This window comes from Anopheles moucheti, chromosome 2 (assembly GCF_943734755.1).
Source record: "Anopheles moucheti chromosome 2, idAnoMoucSN_F20_07, whole genome shotgun sequence".
NCBI lineage: Eukaryota > Metazoa > Arthropoda > Insecta > Diptera > Culicidae > Anopheles > Anopheles moucheti.
In genome coordinates, this window is record NC_069140.1 from 54,631,635 (window position 1) to 54,649,158 (window position 17,524).

The following is a 17,524-nucleotide window of genomic DNA, read 5'->3' on the forward strand; positions in this document are numbered from 1 at the left end:
GCGGGGCCGGTGTACTAGGGGAGGTGTTACTTTTTTTCATGAAAATTTGATGATATTTGCCCACGTGGTGGTTGTTTGGTGTTTCAGGGTTGGGCCAGTGGACACACATTTTGGATAATGTATTGATTTTTAATGTTAGGAATCGCACATGCTTTAAGAAGAACCGCTCTGACCGTCTCGGGCGAAAGATAATTCCCCAATGTAAGGACGGTATGCTTTCCCAAAGGATTGTACATTCCGAGTCCAAAACTGTGTCTGTCCCTTGAGAAAGATAAACCATTTTTTGCTTTGCTGATGATATCTCCATAATTCATCCTGAAGAGTGTAGTTTTCGGTTCCTTGAGCTTCGTCTCCATTAACACCCAAAATAAAGAGCCTCATATCGCAACTGTGACACTTCTTGAGAACCATTCCTGGATGAGAACGGGAGTCACCTACATGGCGCACAGTGGCAGGATTGTATCAGTCGTTGCCATGTTTCCCTCGCTCTTCCCCGGTTCAGTTCGGTTCTCGGTGTGAGCGAACGGCGGTCGAGCCTTTGTCGAGAGCCATTTGCCTTGGGCTTGAGAAGTAGAGACTTGAGACTACATGGTGCTGTGGCGCCTGTTGCCCTTCTCCTCACACAGGAATCACAGTTTGCAACCGAATGCGAATCGATGTGATTAAATATTTTAAGGTCAGATTTATTATTTATGAAACTCGCGTACTACCCCCTAAACCCTGGCGGAGTTTCTGCATGTTCTGCAGCACGAGCGGTGCCGGGCGGTGCGCCGCAATGGTGGTGTGCAGTGGCGGTAATTTTCGATTAAAATTGCAGTAATGCAACGCACCATCATAGTTCAATGCATTGCGGCAAACAGGCACAGCAACAAGCGTCGTGTCCTGTCCCTCTCTCTCTCTCGGGCACTCACAGGATTTTCCCTTTCGATCAGATCGGGAGATTTTTTTTGCTTAACTTTAGCTCCTTCTTCAGCTTCTTTGTCCATAACAGTGCGCGGACATAGCGTTGCATCGCAGGCAAACATGCGTGTCATCGGATTCGAGCCCAGATACAAGGAGGGGCTCAAGTATTATGGCGATGTGGACAAAAAAAAACCTCCGAACAACGTGGTTCTGAACGTGAAACAGCATACGAGCAAAACGAATCGACGCTAAAAAGGTCAAGACTCGGCGAACGAGTTGTGAGGTCGCGCGACGTAAGCCCTCCATCATCATCACCATCATCATCATCATCATCATCGTCCGAAAGGCGCGAAACGTTGGCGAAACGGTACGCAAGTGGCATTTCGTAATGCCCGCTGACATTTGATGGCCGATCGGCAATGGTTGATCCGCATCCGGCCGGGATTGTGCGGCAGTGTCGTGTGTTGTTGTTGGCCTGGGGGGTGCCAATCGGCTGTTGCTGCGTTAACAATTTATTCGAGCTTCTTTCGAGCGAAATCCGCGGCGTGCCCACCACCGTCAGCTTCCTCATCAGCGCGCGAAAAGGAGATCAAAGGTGAATACGACGACGACGATGGTCACATAACCAAGTGGGATCTTTGCTATCATCTCGGTGCCGTGTGAAGTGTGACGGAAGAAGATTGTTTAGAAACTATTGTACCAAACACGCCGGCCTCCGAGCCGTCCGCGGCTAAGATAACTGTTCTCAAAATGACACCCAGGCACCCACAATCCTCAGGTTACCTTCTGCTTATTAGGGAAACGATAATAATTTGTCAAGACATCATCCAGTTCCAGTGCGAGTCGCGCACGGTTGCCAGCCGTTCCCAAACTCGACCCGTTTTTGTTTTCATCTTAAGGAACGTGATACGCTGCAGATATTATTTTGACCGCAGTTCTTGGAATTCATAGATGGGGTCCTCGTAAGAACCACACAGAGTATTTATTTATCATAACTAAATTCGTATGCAATTTAATGGATTAAAGCTACCATTACTTTATGGTTTTAGTGCATACATTTGGGCATGTTCGGTACGTACTTTAATAAATGGAAAGTGTTTTTTTTTGCTCACTGCGCAGTCTAAAATTATTACAAATGAAAACACGACTTCCGATTGATGGAAATATAACGATATTTCCATTTTGGTGTTTGGTTTGCTACGATAACAACATGTTTTACTCGGCACTCATTTTGGATTGATCCCCCATGGGATGGCGCAGTGAAGCAATAGATGAGAGAGAAAAACAAAACACAATAAAAACATATAGACAGGGAAATAAAAAACTGTCCCATCCAATCCGGCTTCTAATTGGAATACACTCGTCCATAAATATGTGTGTTTTTTGCTGTTGATTTTTACTAGTGACATAGCGACTGTTTGTATTATTTCAACGTATTTTCAACCCGAACGCATTGAAGTCCATCCGGTGCGAATTGCTTCCGCCAAAGTGGTGCCAATGAAAAATGGGTGCGAACAGTGTTCGGAAAAAATAAATCAGAAAAAGCGATTTACGAGAAAAGAGATCAGTAGAAAATTTATAACATAAAAAAAGCACACCAACACACGCAGCAACAGCAGCAAACGCACGGAAACGATTATTTTGTGAGCGATTTGAAACGCATACGCTACGTACCGGGACATAATATGCAGGAAAAAGCAAACGCAAACAGCAAAAATATGAGTTGCAGCAAATCCATAGAAATTCTTTTTCAACAATTTTGTTTTTGTTCCGTCACCAGCGCACCGCCGTCCTGCGTGGATGTTGTGGAATTGTATGGGAGAAAAAATAGAGCCCCCAACCATTGTTGCTTGGCTTTGCAGCGGGGAAGAGTGAAAAAAAAAATCAGGGAAGGAAATAAAATGTTGAAAAAGAGAAATTCCGACAGGTGCATCATTCAATTAACAGCTAGAAACAATGGATAGAGGTTTTCAGAGTTTATGTGTTTTTTTTTGTGTTTTGTTTTATTTAAATTGGAAATAGAAAAATCCTTTTGATGGTTCGACATTATTGACCCGTTGGTGTTTTAAGCATTTTGCATTTCAAAACGGAAAAATTGCGTATGTTGAATGATGTCGCGAAAAGAATGGATCGAATGATAGATGCATACAACATTGCATTGGGCGAGCGCCATTGCCACGCACGGCCCAGAAGTACGGTAAATATTCGCTTATCCATTTCATCGTTGCACATGTTGTACATATTTGCGGAAATCCCGTGCCGAAAGATGAATAATAGTGATAATAAATACTTAGGAAAATGCATCGATTTCCAGTCAAAAGGAATAAATGACGTCTACCTATTCATTGATAGAAATCTGCGTTTTGTGTAATTTTTGATATGATTTATCTCATATTACAGGAAACAAGTTGTATTTTGAGTATTTGCTCAATATGGGTGTAACATAACTTTATTAGAATGGCCAGCCAGAGAAAACCGGCTTTGGAATTTGAATCCTCTGAATTACTCTCAACTTTTCGTTTGATTCGTTTGACATTAAAGCGGAATATTAGTAAAATGCCTCACAGAAAGTCATGCTCTGCATATGGTGGCATCAGAAACGGGTCAGAATTATTATATTTAGTGAAGGGAACAGAAATCCATTATTTTTGCTTGAAATTCTAGAAGAAAACGTTTCTGATTTTGTTTAAGTCACTTAAGAGGTGTTTGCTATGCTAACACTGTAATAAGATTACTGCTTGTTTGGCAACACTGGTGTCAATGTCGACAGCAGGGAAATTGTCAGACGCACGTCTGACCGCCTGGTGATGGCTGACGGTCGTACGTAGGCAAACAAAAGTACGTATAAAGAACAAATTATTACAAACCCAACATTTTTTTTGTGGCATATGTGTTGCAATTCATAATAGATATTTTTCTTCCAGTCCCACCATGTGCACAGTAGAACCTTGCTGGTCATTAGTACAGATTTGGACACCGTTTGAGCTGTTTTCGAGGAACTTTATCGACGCATTTGACCCCTTTGTAATCCAAAGCTTCTATCCGTGGAAGAAATGGGTCGCTATCATTTGGTTTGACCTCCAAGGATTGGAGGTTAAACGGTTAGAATAAGAGGTAAGAGCCAGTAATGTTCCATCACGACATTTGACACCCTCTTGTTTGGCTTAATGCTCTTAAAACAAATACGCTTCTCATCTTAATAGGCAAGAATTAATTTTAGGTCAGAATTTACAAAAAACTTGGGAAAATGTCCAAAATGAAATTAACAACACACTAACCATCAACCGTGCGGCCTGAACTGATCTTTATTGCAGTAAATCGTGTCATATTGAATGTTTAACGGTGACAGCCAGTATCTGTCACATTCAATCGGATAATTTGTCACACTGTTAACACTTCCACGTAGCTCATCACGCAAAGAATCACGAACTTACCAGCCGTAAAGCATGCTGCTACTAATTTGTCATGCGACAACTCTGTGTGTGTTGCTATGGGCAACCGAGCGCATGGTTTAACGTAAAGGGGAAAAAAATGATTCGTTGATATAATGCGACAAACTGTCTGTTCTCGGCAGATTTTGGAGGGGTGGGTTTGCTTGCTTCATCGTGCATTATTCCTTATTGCTTCGAATGGTAAGACGGAAAATAAGTAACAAAATTATAAAATTATTTTAGGTGTTAAATGTTGTCGTTTGAAGAGACCAACAGAGCAAAGTTAATGGAAAGTGTAAAATTTCTTGCACCCAAGGTATTGTTTTTCATACACTACATAACGTGGATGTTGTGGCAAATGATATCGTTAAAGCAACAACAAATTCAGACCATATGTGACCGTAAGGAACGCAACCATACGGTGAAAGCGGACAGTGAAAAGAACGGAGCAATTTGCAGCACAAATTTGAGAGATCCATTTCAAAGCACACCATAAATATTGTAATTCTTTTCCGCTTCTGTTAGCTCCAAACCTATTACACCCTGTGTTTTTGCAGTGCGAAGCCAACGAAAAGGAAAGTTGAAAGGAAAGAAAATGCCTGAGAGCAATGACCCCGGCCCGTCCCGGCTGCAGTGTCGCCTTTGCCGTTCTCGAATCCCGTTTCCCGGGGCCTATCATTCGCTCGGTTTGCGTTCGCTTTCCTTCTGCCATTCTGGCAGAGTAAAACGTAAAACATACGAAAATAAAAAAAAAAGATAAACCGAGCTAAATATTACAAAACAAAAACCGGGGAACGTGTAGCGGAAAGGCAAATATAAAAAGCGAAAGGGTTGCTGCCTTGCGGCCACCACCGGGCAAACTGGCGATGCACCGGCCCAAAACATGCATTTCGTTTGCCACCAGTCGAAATGTTGTCGTTCACCTTTTTTATTTTTGTTTTTTGTTTTTGGGTTTCGGCGTTTGGGCTGGGCATCATCTTTTCGGTTTGGGCGCGCGTGATGCACGAAACATAAAACGGCGCAAAGAACACAATACGGTGAAAGTGGAAGAGCATAACCGGCATTATTAAGGCCGAGGGCAACATGCAGAAGATTGCTTTTTGACACATTTGGCCGCGCGTGTGGCGTGTGGCGATGCAGGATGCGTTCGGGTGAGCGGATGTGCCCCGTACATACCCCCGGCCTGCATTTGTTTTGGGGCGCTGTTCGCTGTTGCTTTGGCCGTGTTCGCGCAGCATGATTATTATTACCATTGCCCGTTTTTATGATGATTATTTTGGCGGCAAATTAACCTCACATACGCGCATCTGGCCGGGTCCTGCAACTGTGCGGGCGGTAAGAGGGGGGGACAGGAAGCCAGGAAGTGAAGCCTCAAAATCTGCTCCAAAAGATTCGCTCCCGTTGCGTTCCCGTTAGATTCGGTGCGATGTGAACGAACTTTGCGGTATTTGCGGATCGGGGAAGGTCCCATATGGGATCAGATGTAAGATTGTGCGTATGTTTGTTTGTTTGTTCGCTGGTGGCTTTTCCGTTTTTCCTTCTTCATTAATTTGGTGCACCACTTGGAGCACCCGTCCCCATGTGTGTGGCAAACATTTTGCATGTGTGGATTCGTTTGAGGGCGCGCACACACACACACACACACACACACACGGGCAAGGCAAGGGGTCGGTCGCTACGGTCGGTCAATTGAAGAGCAAAGTGAAGACAAATGCAATGCGCATCACGTGTGGCGGGTTTTCAGAGATGCCATAAAAGCATCACGAAAGACGCGCGTTCTGACAAATGATGCGCCCGTACCAAATCTGGCCAGCGGAGTTTTGCAAACGTGTCAGCGATATGTTACGATGTGTTAACAAATCACGGCCAGCTGTCATTTTTATGGAAGGAAACCGTTAGCGTGATACATTTTTCATTCGCCATAAAAGGCAATACATCGGCTGAAGGGGGAACGCATTGATCGTGTCGCCTTTGGACGTAGATCGTACTTGAACCAATGATTAATGGTGCTGCATTGTCATGAAGACGCCCTCCCAGATAAGAAATAATAATTAACCTTTTCTTGGCTTGGCTTTTTTCAGCCTCCTAGCCGGTGTGTTAATCTACGGTGTGTACGGTGAAACATTCTAAGATGCACTTGATATCTTCCGCATTATTCCGTTTTCCGATAAGGGCTCATTCAATTATTACGTAACGCAAAAATTGTCAATTTTCGACCCCCTCCCCCCCCCCCTATTGTAACAAAACGTAACACTGGACGCAACCCCCCTCCATTAATTACGTAATATTTCGTTGACCCCCTCCTCCTTGCTTGAAAAAAAATGAAATTTTCTTAAGTAATCCATGTAATTCCATCGTATTTCGACAATCGCAAAACGAAACGAACAAACTGCCTAATAAATTTACTACTCACGCCAGGCTGGCTTGCTAGATCGTTGCTAATAATTTGAAGCGGTTTTAGAACCTACTTCAATCTATTCAGCTACGATTCTGCGTACGATACTTGATTAACCATGTTTGTTTTCAGGCTGTCCTTATCTTTCATCAATATAATTGGTATCATTAGCATGTACCAAGTTAACTTAAACAAGGTTGGATAGGTTCTGCATAAAGATATTATTTTCCGGAAGACGCTTCGTATACAATTATATACAATTCGTACGTAAAATATTTATCAGTACTATTGCTCTCTTATTTATCTAACAACCTTTCTTTTGCGTAGTTGTCTTCTGCTAATTCTCATTATTCATTTACTTTTGACTAACTTATTTTTTGATAAAACACAGATTTAAAGGATCTAAAAAATGGTGAAGCCATAAATACATTTGTTGGTAAAGTAGATTTATTGAATAATTTTCAGTTGAACGCAGCTAGGAGTATATAGAACTTATAAAGCTCTAGTACTTACATACGCCAGTGAGACATGGTCTTTGTCCAAAACTGACGAAACCCTCTTAGCCGCGTTCGAGAGGAAGATGCTCAGAAGCTTTTTTGGCTCCGTATGGAAGGACAATGGAGCCGCTACGAGCTCTATGAGTTGTACGGCGAACCTACAGTCGTACAGCAGAATAGACGACCCAACAATTTTAGCTGGTATGCTGACTTCAAACACGGCCATACAAGCACCGAGCACGATGTTGCACGTTATAGTTGTTGAAAGTTATTCATTGTACCCTGAATTAGCTTCAGAGCATTAAATGATGTCGAATAATTAACTGATGTATAAGCTCTTTACGTTAGTGCATAATTTGGATGCATCATTCTGAGTCTGTTTAGAGCTCTTAAGGCTCAATGCAAGTTTTAAGAGGCGACGATGCCTGCTATGTGACAATGGATGTAAACTGGATCCACTACTCCACACATCGGAATTCAAAATCACCAACTGAGTAGACACCAGAAGTTCTCAATGAATGGGTAGCAGAAGATACCAAGAGACTTGACAAGTAGATAGATAACATGGAATTTGTTTAAAAATCCCTTAAATAAGTTAATTTTTCTTACAGAGACTGTGAAGCGGAAATCTAAATATAATCTTATTTTATGTTACGTAACAAAAAGTTAAACCCCCCCTTCCCCTTCCCCCTATGTAACAAATCGTAACGCTGGTACTGACCCCCTTCCCCCCCCTATCAGCGTTACGTAATAATTGAATGAGCCCCAAAACATTTCCCGAGCATAAGAATTTTTTCTGGTCCGGATTTTTATGCTTTTGTTGGCAAAAAAGGGACACAAAAAAGGGAATCCACGCTGCAAACAGCAATCGCCGCAGGAGTGTTTCGAATTACTAATTAAAAATTTATCCATCGATAACAATGATCACGCGCACCGATAGTCTGCGAGCCGTGGCGAGATCGTGCGAGCGCCAACGATGGATGGATATCGGCCATTTCCTTTCTTAATAGCATTTTGTCTCACTCTCCACTTCCGCAGCGTAATCGCATTCGACATCTAAAACACACAGCCAGCGCTGGCTGGGTGTGGTGGATGGATGGATGGATGGATACACGATACAGAAGCATTTTCTTTTCCAATCACCTGCACCTGTGCACGAAGAACTCTACGGTGCTGAACATTGGCACCCCCGGGGGGGAAAGTGTTAATGAGAAAGTGATGTTAATTGTGACGGGTTTGGAAGCTCCGTGCGATGGACAACAAAAAAACAACCAAACGGCAGGTAAAGTCCACGCGGGGGCAAGGAAAAACATGTGGACCAAAATAGCGCACTGCCCCAAAGAGCGGGGGCTCGGGTGAATCAAAACCAATCAATCGAACCGCTATCGCGCGATTGCCTCAAGAGATCGGGAAGGACAAGGAAAGCTCTTTTGTTTTCCCTCACACGATGTTACTTCCCGAACGGGTGAACTGTGACGCTGGGAGGTTTTGATCGGGAAAAAGGGGGGGCGGGAAAACAATCGACAACTAGTATATTTTCATTATCTCGGCACAAATCCACCATGCGGCGGTTCCCCCGTACCGGGTGGTGGGTATCGAATTTCAATTCCTCCCTGCTGCAGTGCAGGGCGCGCGCAAGAGTGTAAGAAAAGCGAGAAACCGTAGGGAAAAATTCAATTAAAAAATGGCGACATGGGCGACACCATTTGGGCCGTTCGCTGGGCCCGGTGGAGCAATTTGTTTCTATTGGATCGAAGGATCGATGGTTCGATTACGATCGGCGATACCTGAAACCCGTGAACTAACCCGGGTGTTTGGGAAGGAAGGACATAATTGAAATAGTTTGTCGATGGGCCATGCCGCATGTGGGTCTGCCCGAGCGTCCTCTATCATACGTAGAAAATGCGTCACTTACTTGTAGATGTGCTTCGAATCCATCATACTGCTCAGCAGTGATGTCATGCCGGAAGTGCCCGGTTTCGCGCTGAGATCAAGCGGTTGCTCCCCGGTTCCGCCAACCGCCGGTCCAAGCTCCGCCGCCAGCTTGGCCGCGGCTGTGGGGCTGATGGCAGCGGATGGAGCCGCCCCAGCACCAGACTCGACGGTAGTCGGTGACATTTGCTGCTGTAGTTGCGAATACCAGAGCGCTGTTCGGGAAGGAAGATATGATAACACACAGTAACGCATCGTGACGGCGTAACGTCGTTACTTACGGTTGTAGAGCTGGGCAAGATTCGGCTGTAGGCCCTGCAGCGATGCCGCCGCCGTGTACTGTGCCACGAACGACTGCAACGAGGGCAGATTTTGTGAGACTCCGGCCTCGCGCAGCAACGCGGCCAGCGACTTGGCGGACACGCCACCGGCCGCACCGACGCTCAGCAGATTGGCCAGCAGTTCCGGCTCACTGCTCTCGCTCGTATCGCTATCGGATTCGGCCATCGCGGCAGCAGCAGCAGCAGCAGCAGCGGCAGCCTAAACAAAGACCACAGCACAAGAGCGTTAGTCCTCCTCCGGCACTGTACTACAGACGGCTCGTACTTACCCGTCGGTTAAGAAAACGGTCTCCTTCAATCGGGGCCGGTCCAGACTCGGGCACCAGCTCGCCCGCCTCGTTCACGGTCAGGAGCTTGCCGTCGACACAGAAGTAGCACTTGTCCTGCGGTTTCCAGTCGATCGGTGCGGCAGCCTCCGATTCCGTGGGCATTTCCGTGGTGCCGGCGGAACCGTCCTCTGTCGCCATGCCGTTGCTGCGATGCTGGATTGTGTTGTTGTTACTGTTGATAGTGTTGTTGTTGTTCGTCCCGACAATGGGCAACTTGGACGCGAGGCTCAGCTTTGCCGCCGCCGCCGCCGCATCCGTCGACTCTGGGTTTGGTTGTTCCGATTTGATGAGCGACGCATCTGCACTTTCGGTAGAGTTTTCTGTGAAACAACGTGCAACATTAAGCAGTGCAACGGCTCGTCCAGAAAGCTTGAGGAATTGGGTTGGGGAACAGGGTGTGCGTCACTTACCTACGGGTTCCTGTTTCACGATGGACACACTGTCGTGTACGGTGGCAGTTTGGTCTCGTTGGAGATCGGGACTTGTCACGGAAGACGCGCGACGATCGGGCGTGCTGGATGGTCTTGGCTCGGCAGTTACTTGCTGGGGACCGGAGGCTGACTTGGGCCGCGCCGGATCTCCATCGATCGTGCCCGAGGGCGACGGCGAGGGCATGGGCGACGCACCGTCCATTGTCGTACCGGTCGATGGTGTCGCGGTGCCGTTATCGTTAGCGTGACAGTCGCGCGACACCGGCGAGACCGACCGATCGTCCTTGCCGTGTCGCGGCGATCTGGCACTAGCGGGGCTGAGCTTTTCCGATGCCAGACAGTTGGTGGCACGGGGACTGTCGGGGCTGGCGGAGGCGGCAATTTTTGGATCGACATCGACGTCGCCTTGCGGACAGTGCCCGTTTCTTACTGTGTTATGGAAGTGGGGAGAGACAACGCGTGTTAGAGGCGTGACGTTGCGCTGCGGCATTGCGCTTACCTATTGCTGTCGCGGCAGTCGTGTTGGCAGCTTGGGCAGCGGCAGGTGTAGTGAGGGAAGCCACGGCAGCAGCGTTGGCTGCGGCCACAATGGCGGCGGGACTGGTCTTCTGATCGATCATGCCGCCGCCAGCAAGCGTGAGGGCTGCGGCAGCGGTTGTCGCGCCGGCGGTATTCATCAGCTGCCCTTGCTGCAGTTGGGCGGCCGCGGCTGCAGCTGCTGCAGCGGCGGCAGCGGCCACACCGGTCGTGCCGCTCAGCAGATCGTCCTCGGTGGAGTTTGTAGTACTGGGGTCCAGCAGATTCAACTGTTGTCGCGTTAGGACGTCCTGATAGTGTTTCCATTTCCTGCGTCCCATCAATTCTTCAGCGACACGTTCTAGTCCTGTACCGGGGGCGATAAACGGAGAGCAAAGTTCAAATGGACTTCAAATACTACGCCGAAACTCATCGAACACCGGTGGTTATGTATTGCGAAATGTATGTTGGTTAGTAAGAAAGAAGAAATCTATCAGATGATGTGTTATTTTACAAGTATATAGCATTCTCCGCCAGAAACAGTCAATAGATCAATAAAATCCAAGCCAACCAATAGAACGAGAATCTCGCAGCGGACCAAGGTCTGTGTAGGATAGAGGTCGAGTAATAGCCAAAATAGGGGTTCGCCATTTTGGATTTCATTTGACATTTCGTCGCCCGTGTAAGATTCCTTACATCTAGCCTACTTGTTTACTATATCCCGATTAATCAACACAACTACACACAAAACATTTGAATGGAAAAGGGCGTCCAAACGTCAAATCACGTGTAACGAACTTTTGGCTACTTGTCAAATTGCTCTATATTACTCGACCTCCAATCCTACACAGACCTTGGCAGCGGACAGTGTAGCAGTGTTTTGTTTGAACGTAATGTCAAGTAACAAGTACCAATCCGTAGTAGGCCAACTAAAACATATCCTTTTCATTCCCTTGTTCAAAGCCAATCGTAGTAGGCCAACTACAGTCCTTGTTCAAAGCGCACGTCGTTACAACACCAATGTTTCAACTAATTACAAATCAGTTCCAGCCTGTTCGGTCCCTCCCCTTTGCGTCCTGTGTGTGTTTTTTTTTTCGTTACTAGAGTGCGTTTAATTTCTTCGACAGACATGCTAAAAAGCGGGCTCCGAAACGGGAAATGCATTGGACCGACCGGCTGGAATCCGGTCGGAGAAGGGAAACCCCGTAAGCACTTCGCTAATCAATAATCATTTACTATGGCTCCTCCCCCCCCCCCCCCAATCAGTACCTTCCGCTGCTGCCTAGCATAATGTGGCGTGTGTTTTGTGTTTGTGTGTGTGTGTGTGTTGTTGTTGTTTTTGTTGTTTAAATGCTTACAAAATGAGGCCAGAAGGGAAAAAAGCCACCCAAATGAACATGGGATCTTTTGTGTTTTTCCCTTTTTTTTTGCTTCCAACTCCTGCACGATTACGTTAATGTTGTTACTTTCGTACGGTTCCAAGCACATCGTCACATCACGGCTGGATCTTTAATGTTGCCAGTTTGTTTTGGCGAGTTTCCCCCCTTCAAGAAGGGAGCCATTGTTCGGAAGCCAATGTTGCTCTAATGCTACATTGCTGCCCTCCCGGTTTGCTCTGATCTCCCCCACCCCTGATTCCCCTCCCTGTGAGGCCGGAACCGAGGAGTTTATCTATTCGCGCCAGTGGGTAGTGAAAAGAAATAAATAAATAAAAAGAAAATAGCAACCCTTTTGCTTAGTGTTCAACCCCGCTTCGATAGCTCGATTCGATCCTATTTTCAAATTTTAATTACTTTCCGTTTCCGTTGCCTCCGCTGCGGGGCCCCCCGGACCACCATGCAACCAAGAAAGCCAAGACCGTGCCCGGCAAGACCGTGCGGGCGGGTGGGCGTCGGTACGAGGGACGAGGGTTCGAATCCACACGCAATTTTGACCCATTTAACCTGCATTCGGTTAAAACTGCCGGGCTTTGCTGCAGTTAGTGCAACGGGGGGAGTAACGCGTAACGCGACCGGCAAAGCACTGCAAACGACGGTAAGGATAATAATTAAGGAAACCCCCGTCGTACCGCGTCGACTCTCTCCACCTCCGTGGGTGTTTTTCACTCGTCATCGATCGACTTGGTGAATGCATATTAAAAATGCGTACTTTTTCTGTTGTTCCTTCGCGCGGCATGCAATTCGCCACCCCGCCTCGTGCTAGCGTTGCTGTTTTTTGAGGTTGTTTAGGTGATTATTCAAAAGCAAAAGCGGTACGGTCAGCTAGACTAGGGCCGCTGCTCACAAAACAGGATAACAAAATGTAGCATTTTCATCGAGTACATCGAGTGCGCACCGAAAACGAACCAGCGTGGCCCAAAGAGCGAAGAAAAAAAAGTGTGTGTGTGTGTGTGTGTGTGGATAATGCCTGCTGCAACGATAATGGCCGCGGACCGCGGTACACGCATCGCAGTGGAGGCACACAAAAAAAAGCAAAAATAAAGCAACCCTTCTCACCCACCCCCGGGAGGCCATTTTCATCCTGCCCGTGCGTGTGTGCATGTCATTTACGCGTGCCGTGCATCGTTGGATCGCTACCCCTTGCTTAATGCACGTCGCCAGCCGTCGCTCCCTATGGTCAAAGTTCCGCCGAATGCAAGAAATCATTTAACCGGGAAAGGGAAGGTCGCCGGTGCCGGACGCTCCAAACCGTCCAACACCGTCGGGTTCGGTTCTTAAGTGGCGAAAATCCTAGGCAACGATTTTCCGGTTTCCCCGGCTCCCGCGACGCCTCCTTTCGCCCGCGGAATTTGGCCGCACGGCGCTCATTGGGCAAGAACGGGGAGAACGGCTTCATTTATGCGTAACAAGCGCCAAAGTGCGTTCGGCCAACACGCTTCACCGCGCACCCCCCCCCCCCCCTCCCCCCCCCCCTCGCACAGCCCGCGCCTCCACGAATTTGCCAAACTTTCTTGCTGCCCCCCACCACCTTCATCGCGGGGTTCATCGGGTCGAACGAATTGCTGTTGCAGCAAGGGCGGTGCATCCTGCCCTGGCGGGACAAGAAGGCCTTACATCCTCTGGCCTGCGGTGTTGCGTATCACGCATGTTTCGGCGAGCACCACGTGGGGCGCCACCGAGAGACAGTCGGTTGGGTAGGCAGGGAAGGAGGGGTTCGAACATGCCTCAACATGCCGAAACTGGACCCTACGCACATACATAAGTAATAAATAGAAAATCGATAATGCATTTCATTATTTCAATATTAGTTTGCATTAAGTATTATTATTTCTGTCCTGCACCAAAGGACGCCACGCACACGCAAGCTTGGGCTGGATCTCTTACGGCCATCTCGCTCATCTGCAGCTCTGTTTGTGTGCGTATTTCGGCTCTCAAATCTTGATACATCCTTATCACACTAACCCGGTGCACCATTCTTCCCTGGCGGTTTTGCGTCCTTTCCTTTGCGCGCACCGGTGCACTGGCGCTTTGTAAGGACGTACGTGCCCCGGAATCGCGTATGCGCACGTGTTGTGCAGTGATGGAGGGCTGGCACGGCAGAAGAATATCAAAAATATCAACACGAACAGCGCAATTCCATCATCACCCAAAAACGGACCCACCGCCCCTTCTTCCGTCTTTGGGTCGGTGGTAAAGTTTCTTCCCACAGCAGTACGAACGTTGTCTTCGTGCCACGCTCTAGCCAGGGAAAGCCTACCAATACATCTTCACAGGTTCGTTCGGCCAGTTCCTACCGAAAATTGGAGAAAATGACCACGTACTTCTTCATCTTGCCATCGTTCGTACACCCATTTACCACCTCTCCATGTGACCGATGCAGACGGTCCCCCAAAACCATGCCACAAATGCCGGAAGGAATGAGAATGAATGCATGAGGTCCCGCTGCCTTACCGCAGCCTCTGCCTGAGACGGGATGGGAACGGTTCGATTCTCGAAAATTGCATTTTCTGGCCACATCCTAAGGTGCTGTCGTCTCCCACCGAAAACCCACCCCATCGCACCCGGTGTGCCATTGTGTGTTCGAATCGAAATCTTACCCCGGGTCCATGCATATAAACACGCACGCATAAATACGCACATAACAGCATCTCGGTCGCTTGCCCCAAGCATCATCGTGTCCGGTAAGAAGCACAGCACACCGTCCATAAGGAAATTTCAAATCTTCGATCGGATCCGAAATTTACCATCCCCCCCACTGTCGGGTTAGGATGTCGTACTGCCCTGCTGCTGCTGAGGGCGGCCCAAAAGAAGAGGGACGTCGAGTAGGCAAGAATAAGAAGACTGCTTCTTCTAATCTAGAGCACCCGGAAGTCTTCGAACCCGGCCACCCGGCATGTCCTTGCCCGGAAAAACCACACACCACCTGTCCCCCCCCCCCACTCAACTGCTCCCCAACAGCATGGCTTCCCGGCCATGGTCATGCAGAACAGAAAGAGACAAAGATTAGGCAGAGGTTGGGCAGGTGGTAATGAAGAAAATGGTGGGCATTTCGGTGAGGAAGCGGAGCGGTGGGGTGTTTGGAAATATTCCGACCGATGCAAAACCCACTCCATGGGCACGAGACACACTGTGCATTGTGTGGGCATCCACATCTCCGTTTGGGGTTTCTTTCCCCAAGATGAAAGAAAACGGCAAGAAGTGCGACACCGGCTGAATGGAAGGAGGAAGGTGTGAGAGGTGGTACCAGTTCCGATCTCCCCGTTTCTTAACGTTTCCTTTCCCCCCTCCCACTGCACACGAAGACCGAAGGACGAAGAATTGCTTTAGACGGCCCACTGTGCGCTTTACAATCTAATTTCGACTGCCTCCTTCCATTATTGATGCATCCGAAATGCATCCGAAAATTCGTACCCTTTGGGGTGGAGGGGGAGGGGGAGGGGGAGGGGGAAGGTAGGTGCATCGGGTTTGCAGGGCAAGCACTCATTTGCACGCAGCAAACGCAAGGATCGGGCCAAAGTCTTGATGATGTCTTGTGTCGCAAGGCCTACTGTTCGAGAGATCCGCACGGTAAGATGGAAATTGTGCTCCAACAAACCGGTGAGCCCGGACCGAAACTGGAGAAAGGCTACCGGGTTGTTAGTGTGCTGCCCGGTGCGTACACTAATGTACCTTGAAGAAAATTTCAACCCCCCCCCCCCCCCCCATTGAGTCTCACTTCATCCACCCTGCTTATATGCCTTCGCCCTTATGTCGGGGGTTGGGTTGCTCGGTAGAGTTGCCTTCTGGTCATTCGTCTCACTTATTCGGCGTTACTCGACCCTCGATGTTCCGATGGGATGGGTAGATATGAAAATCGAAGAAACTACGGCCAGAGCTTGCAAGCCGGCAGAGGGACGCATGGCACACAAAGCGGATGGATTTCATCGTCTTAGACCAGGCAATAGCCACCCAGCTGCAACGTCTTCCTCCCTGTGACGGTTGTAAATAGAATCCAGTTTCGGAAATCCTTTCGCACACCAATACACACACACACACTAACACCAAGGCAAGGGTGGTACAGTGCAGTCGAATGGCAGTCGAGCAGCCCTTTTCCTTATCTCGAACTGACCATTTTGCTGAGAAATTTTCGGATGACCGCCCCAATCACCGCCACCCAGTTTCTCACCGCCCGTGCAGCCGAAAATCCTTATCATAAACATAATAACATGTTTACGTAGGTTTTACACACACGAATTGTGCTATAAATTATTCGGTAGGAATCGAATGTTTCTGCACCGTGTGCCGCCCATTGTTTCCGCTTGTGTGCGCGCCCGTTCGGAAGATTTCCATTACGAGACGAGGTTTCGAGTGTCACCCAGGCGGGGAGGTGGTTTTACGAAAAAGGTGTATTTTCGGACCGGGATGGCCGGGACGGGCGGTAAGTCAGCGTGTCAGCGGAAGGCTTGGTCAGTCAGCTTCGGTCAGTTGTGGTTTTGTGCTCGTTTGAACCAAGCCGGTGGGGTCGGTTGGGATTTGTTGCGAAACCCTCATCCCGGTTGGCACATACATGTGGCACATCGAACGCTATTCCGTGCGTGGCCATGTCTTCGATCGACGTGTTGGTAGCTCCGAAAATGTGATTAGCAAATATGGGGTGGGAAACCGATGGTCACCAGGACCGGATGACGGGGATGGCATGCGTGGCTCCGTACGGTTTGTAATGCCGTTGTAAGGCCGGATGGAAGCTGAAGAAGGTGAAGGTCCGTGCTGTCGGGTGGATCAAAACCACCTCCTTCAGGCATTCTTCTCCTCCAGTTAATCCTTTCTCTCTTTCTCTATCTATCTCTCTCTCTTTCTCTTTCGCCTTGCTATTTCGCCTTAAAACCAATGCCTTGGGGCGAACTAGTTTCTTGTGTTTGATAAAATGTTTCAATTTTTGGCATCATTCCTAGGCCAAGGAGAGGAGTGCACGTGTGGAGTGGGGGGGGTCTATCGTTAAGAAAGTGAAGAGCAAGCACTGAAGTGAGACAGGGTGTTGTAATTGGAATTGGATTGCACTTGGGTGAGGACACTCGATTTGGCAGTCGACGAAAAGTAGGCTGTTGTTGGTTCAATGACAGCAAAAGAAGCGTCGTGAAGGGGAAGTGAAGCTTACAGCAGTTACTGCTAGAAACCATCCGAGTAGCCTGATGTATTCCAACGAAAGCAGTTATAATTGGTAATATGCTGATCGAATGCAGTGTTTACGCAACGTGTTGTTTGTGAATTAAATTTAAAATAAAATCTAAAGCGAAATTAAAATTTTAAATTAAAGTCCACGATGTCCACCAG

At 48.0% G+C, this 17,524-nt stretch overlaps 1 protein-coding gene across 1 annotated transcript in view; it reads right to left on the reverse strand.

The window, feature by feature from the left end:
- The window catches only part of LOC128297996 (mushroom body large-type Kenyon cell-specific protein 1), a 76,133-nt gene that overhangs the window by 18,529 nt on the left and 40,080 nt on the right, over positions 1–17,524 (reverse strand). The window contains exons 2-6 of the mRNA XM_053033719.1: positions 10,759–11,142; positions 10,239–10,688; positions 9,769–10,148; positions 9,440–9,698; positions 9,142–9,373 (exon numbers count right to left, since the gene is read on the reverse strand). Coding sequence (XP_052889679.1) covers positions 9,142–9,373; positions 9,440–9,698; positions 9,769–10,148; positions 10,239–10,688; positions 10,759–11,142 — 1,705 coding nt within the window. The remainder of the gene's footprint in view (positions 1–9,141; positions 9,374–9,439; positions 9,699–9,768; positions 10,149–10,238; positions 10,689–10,758; positions 11,143–17,524) is intronic.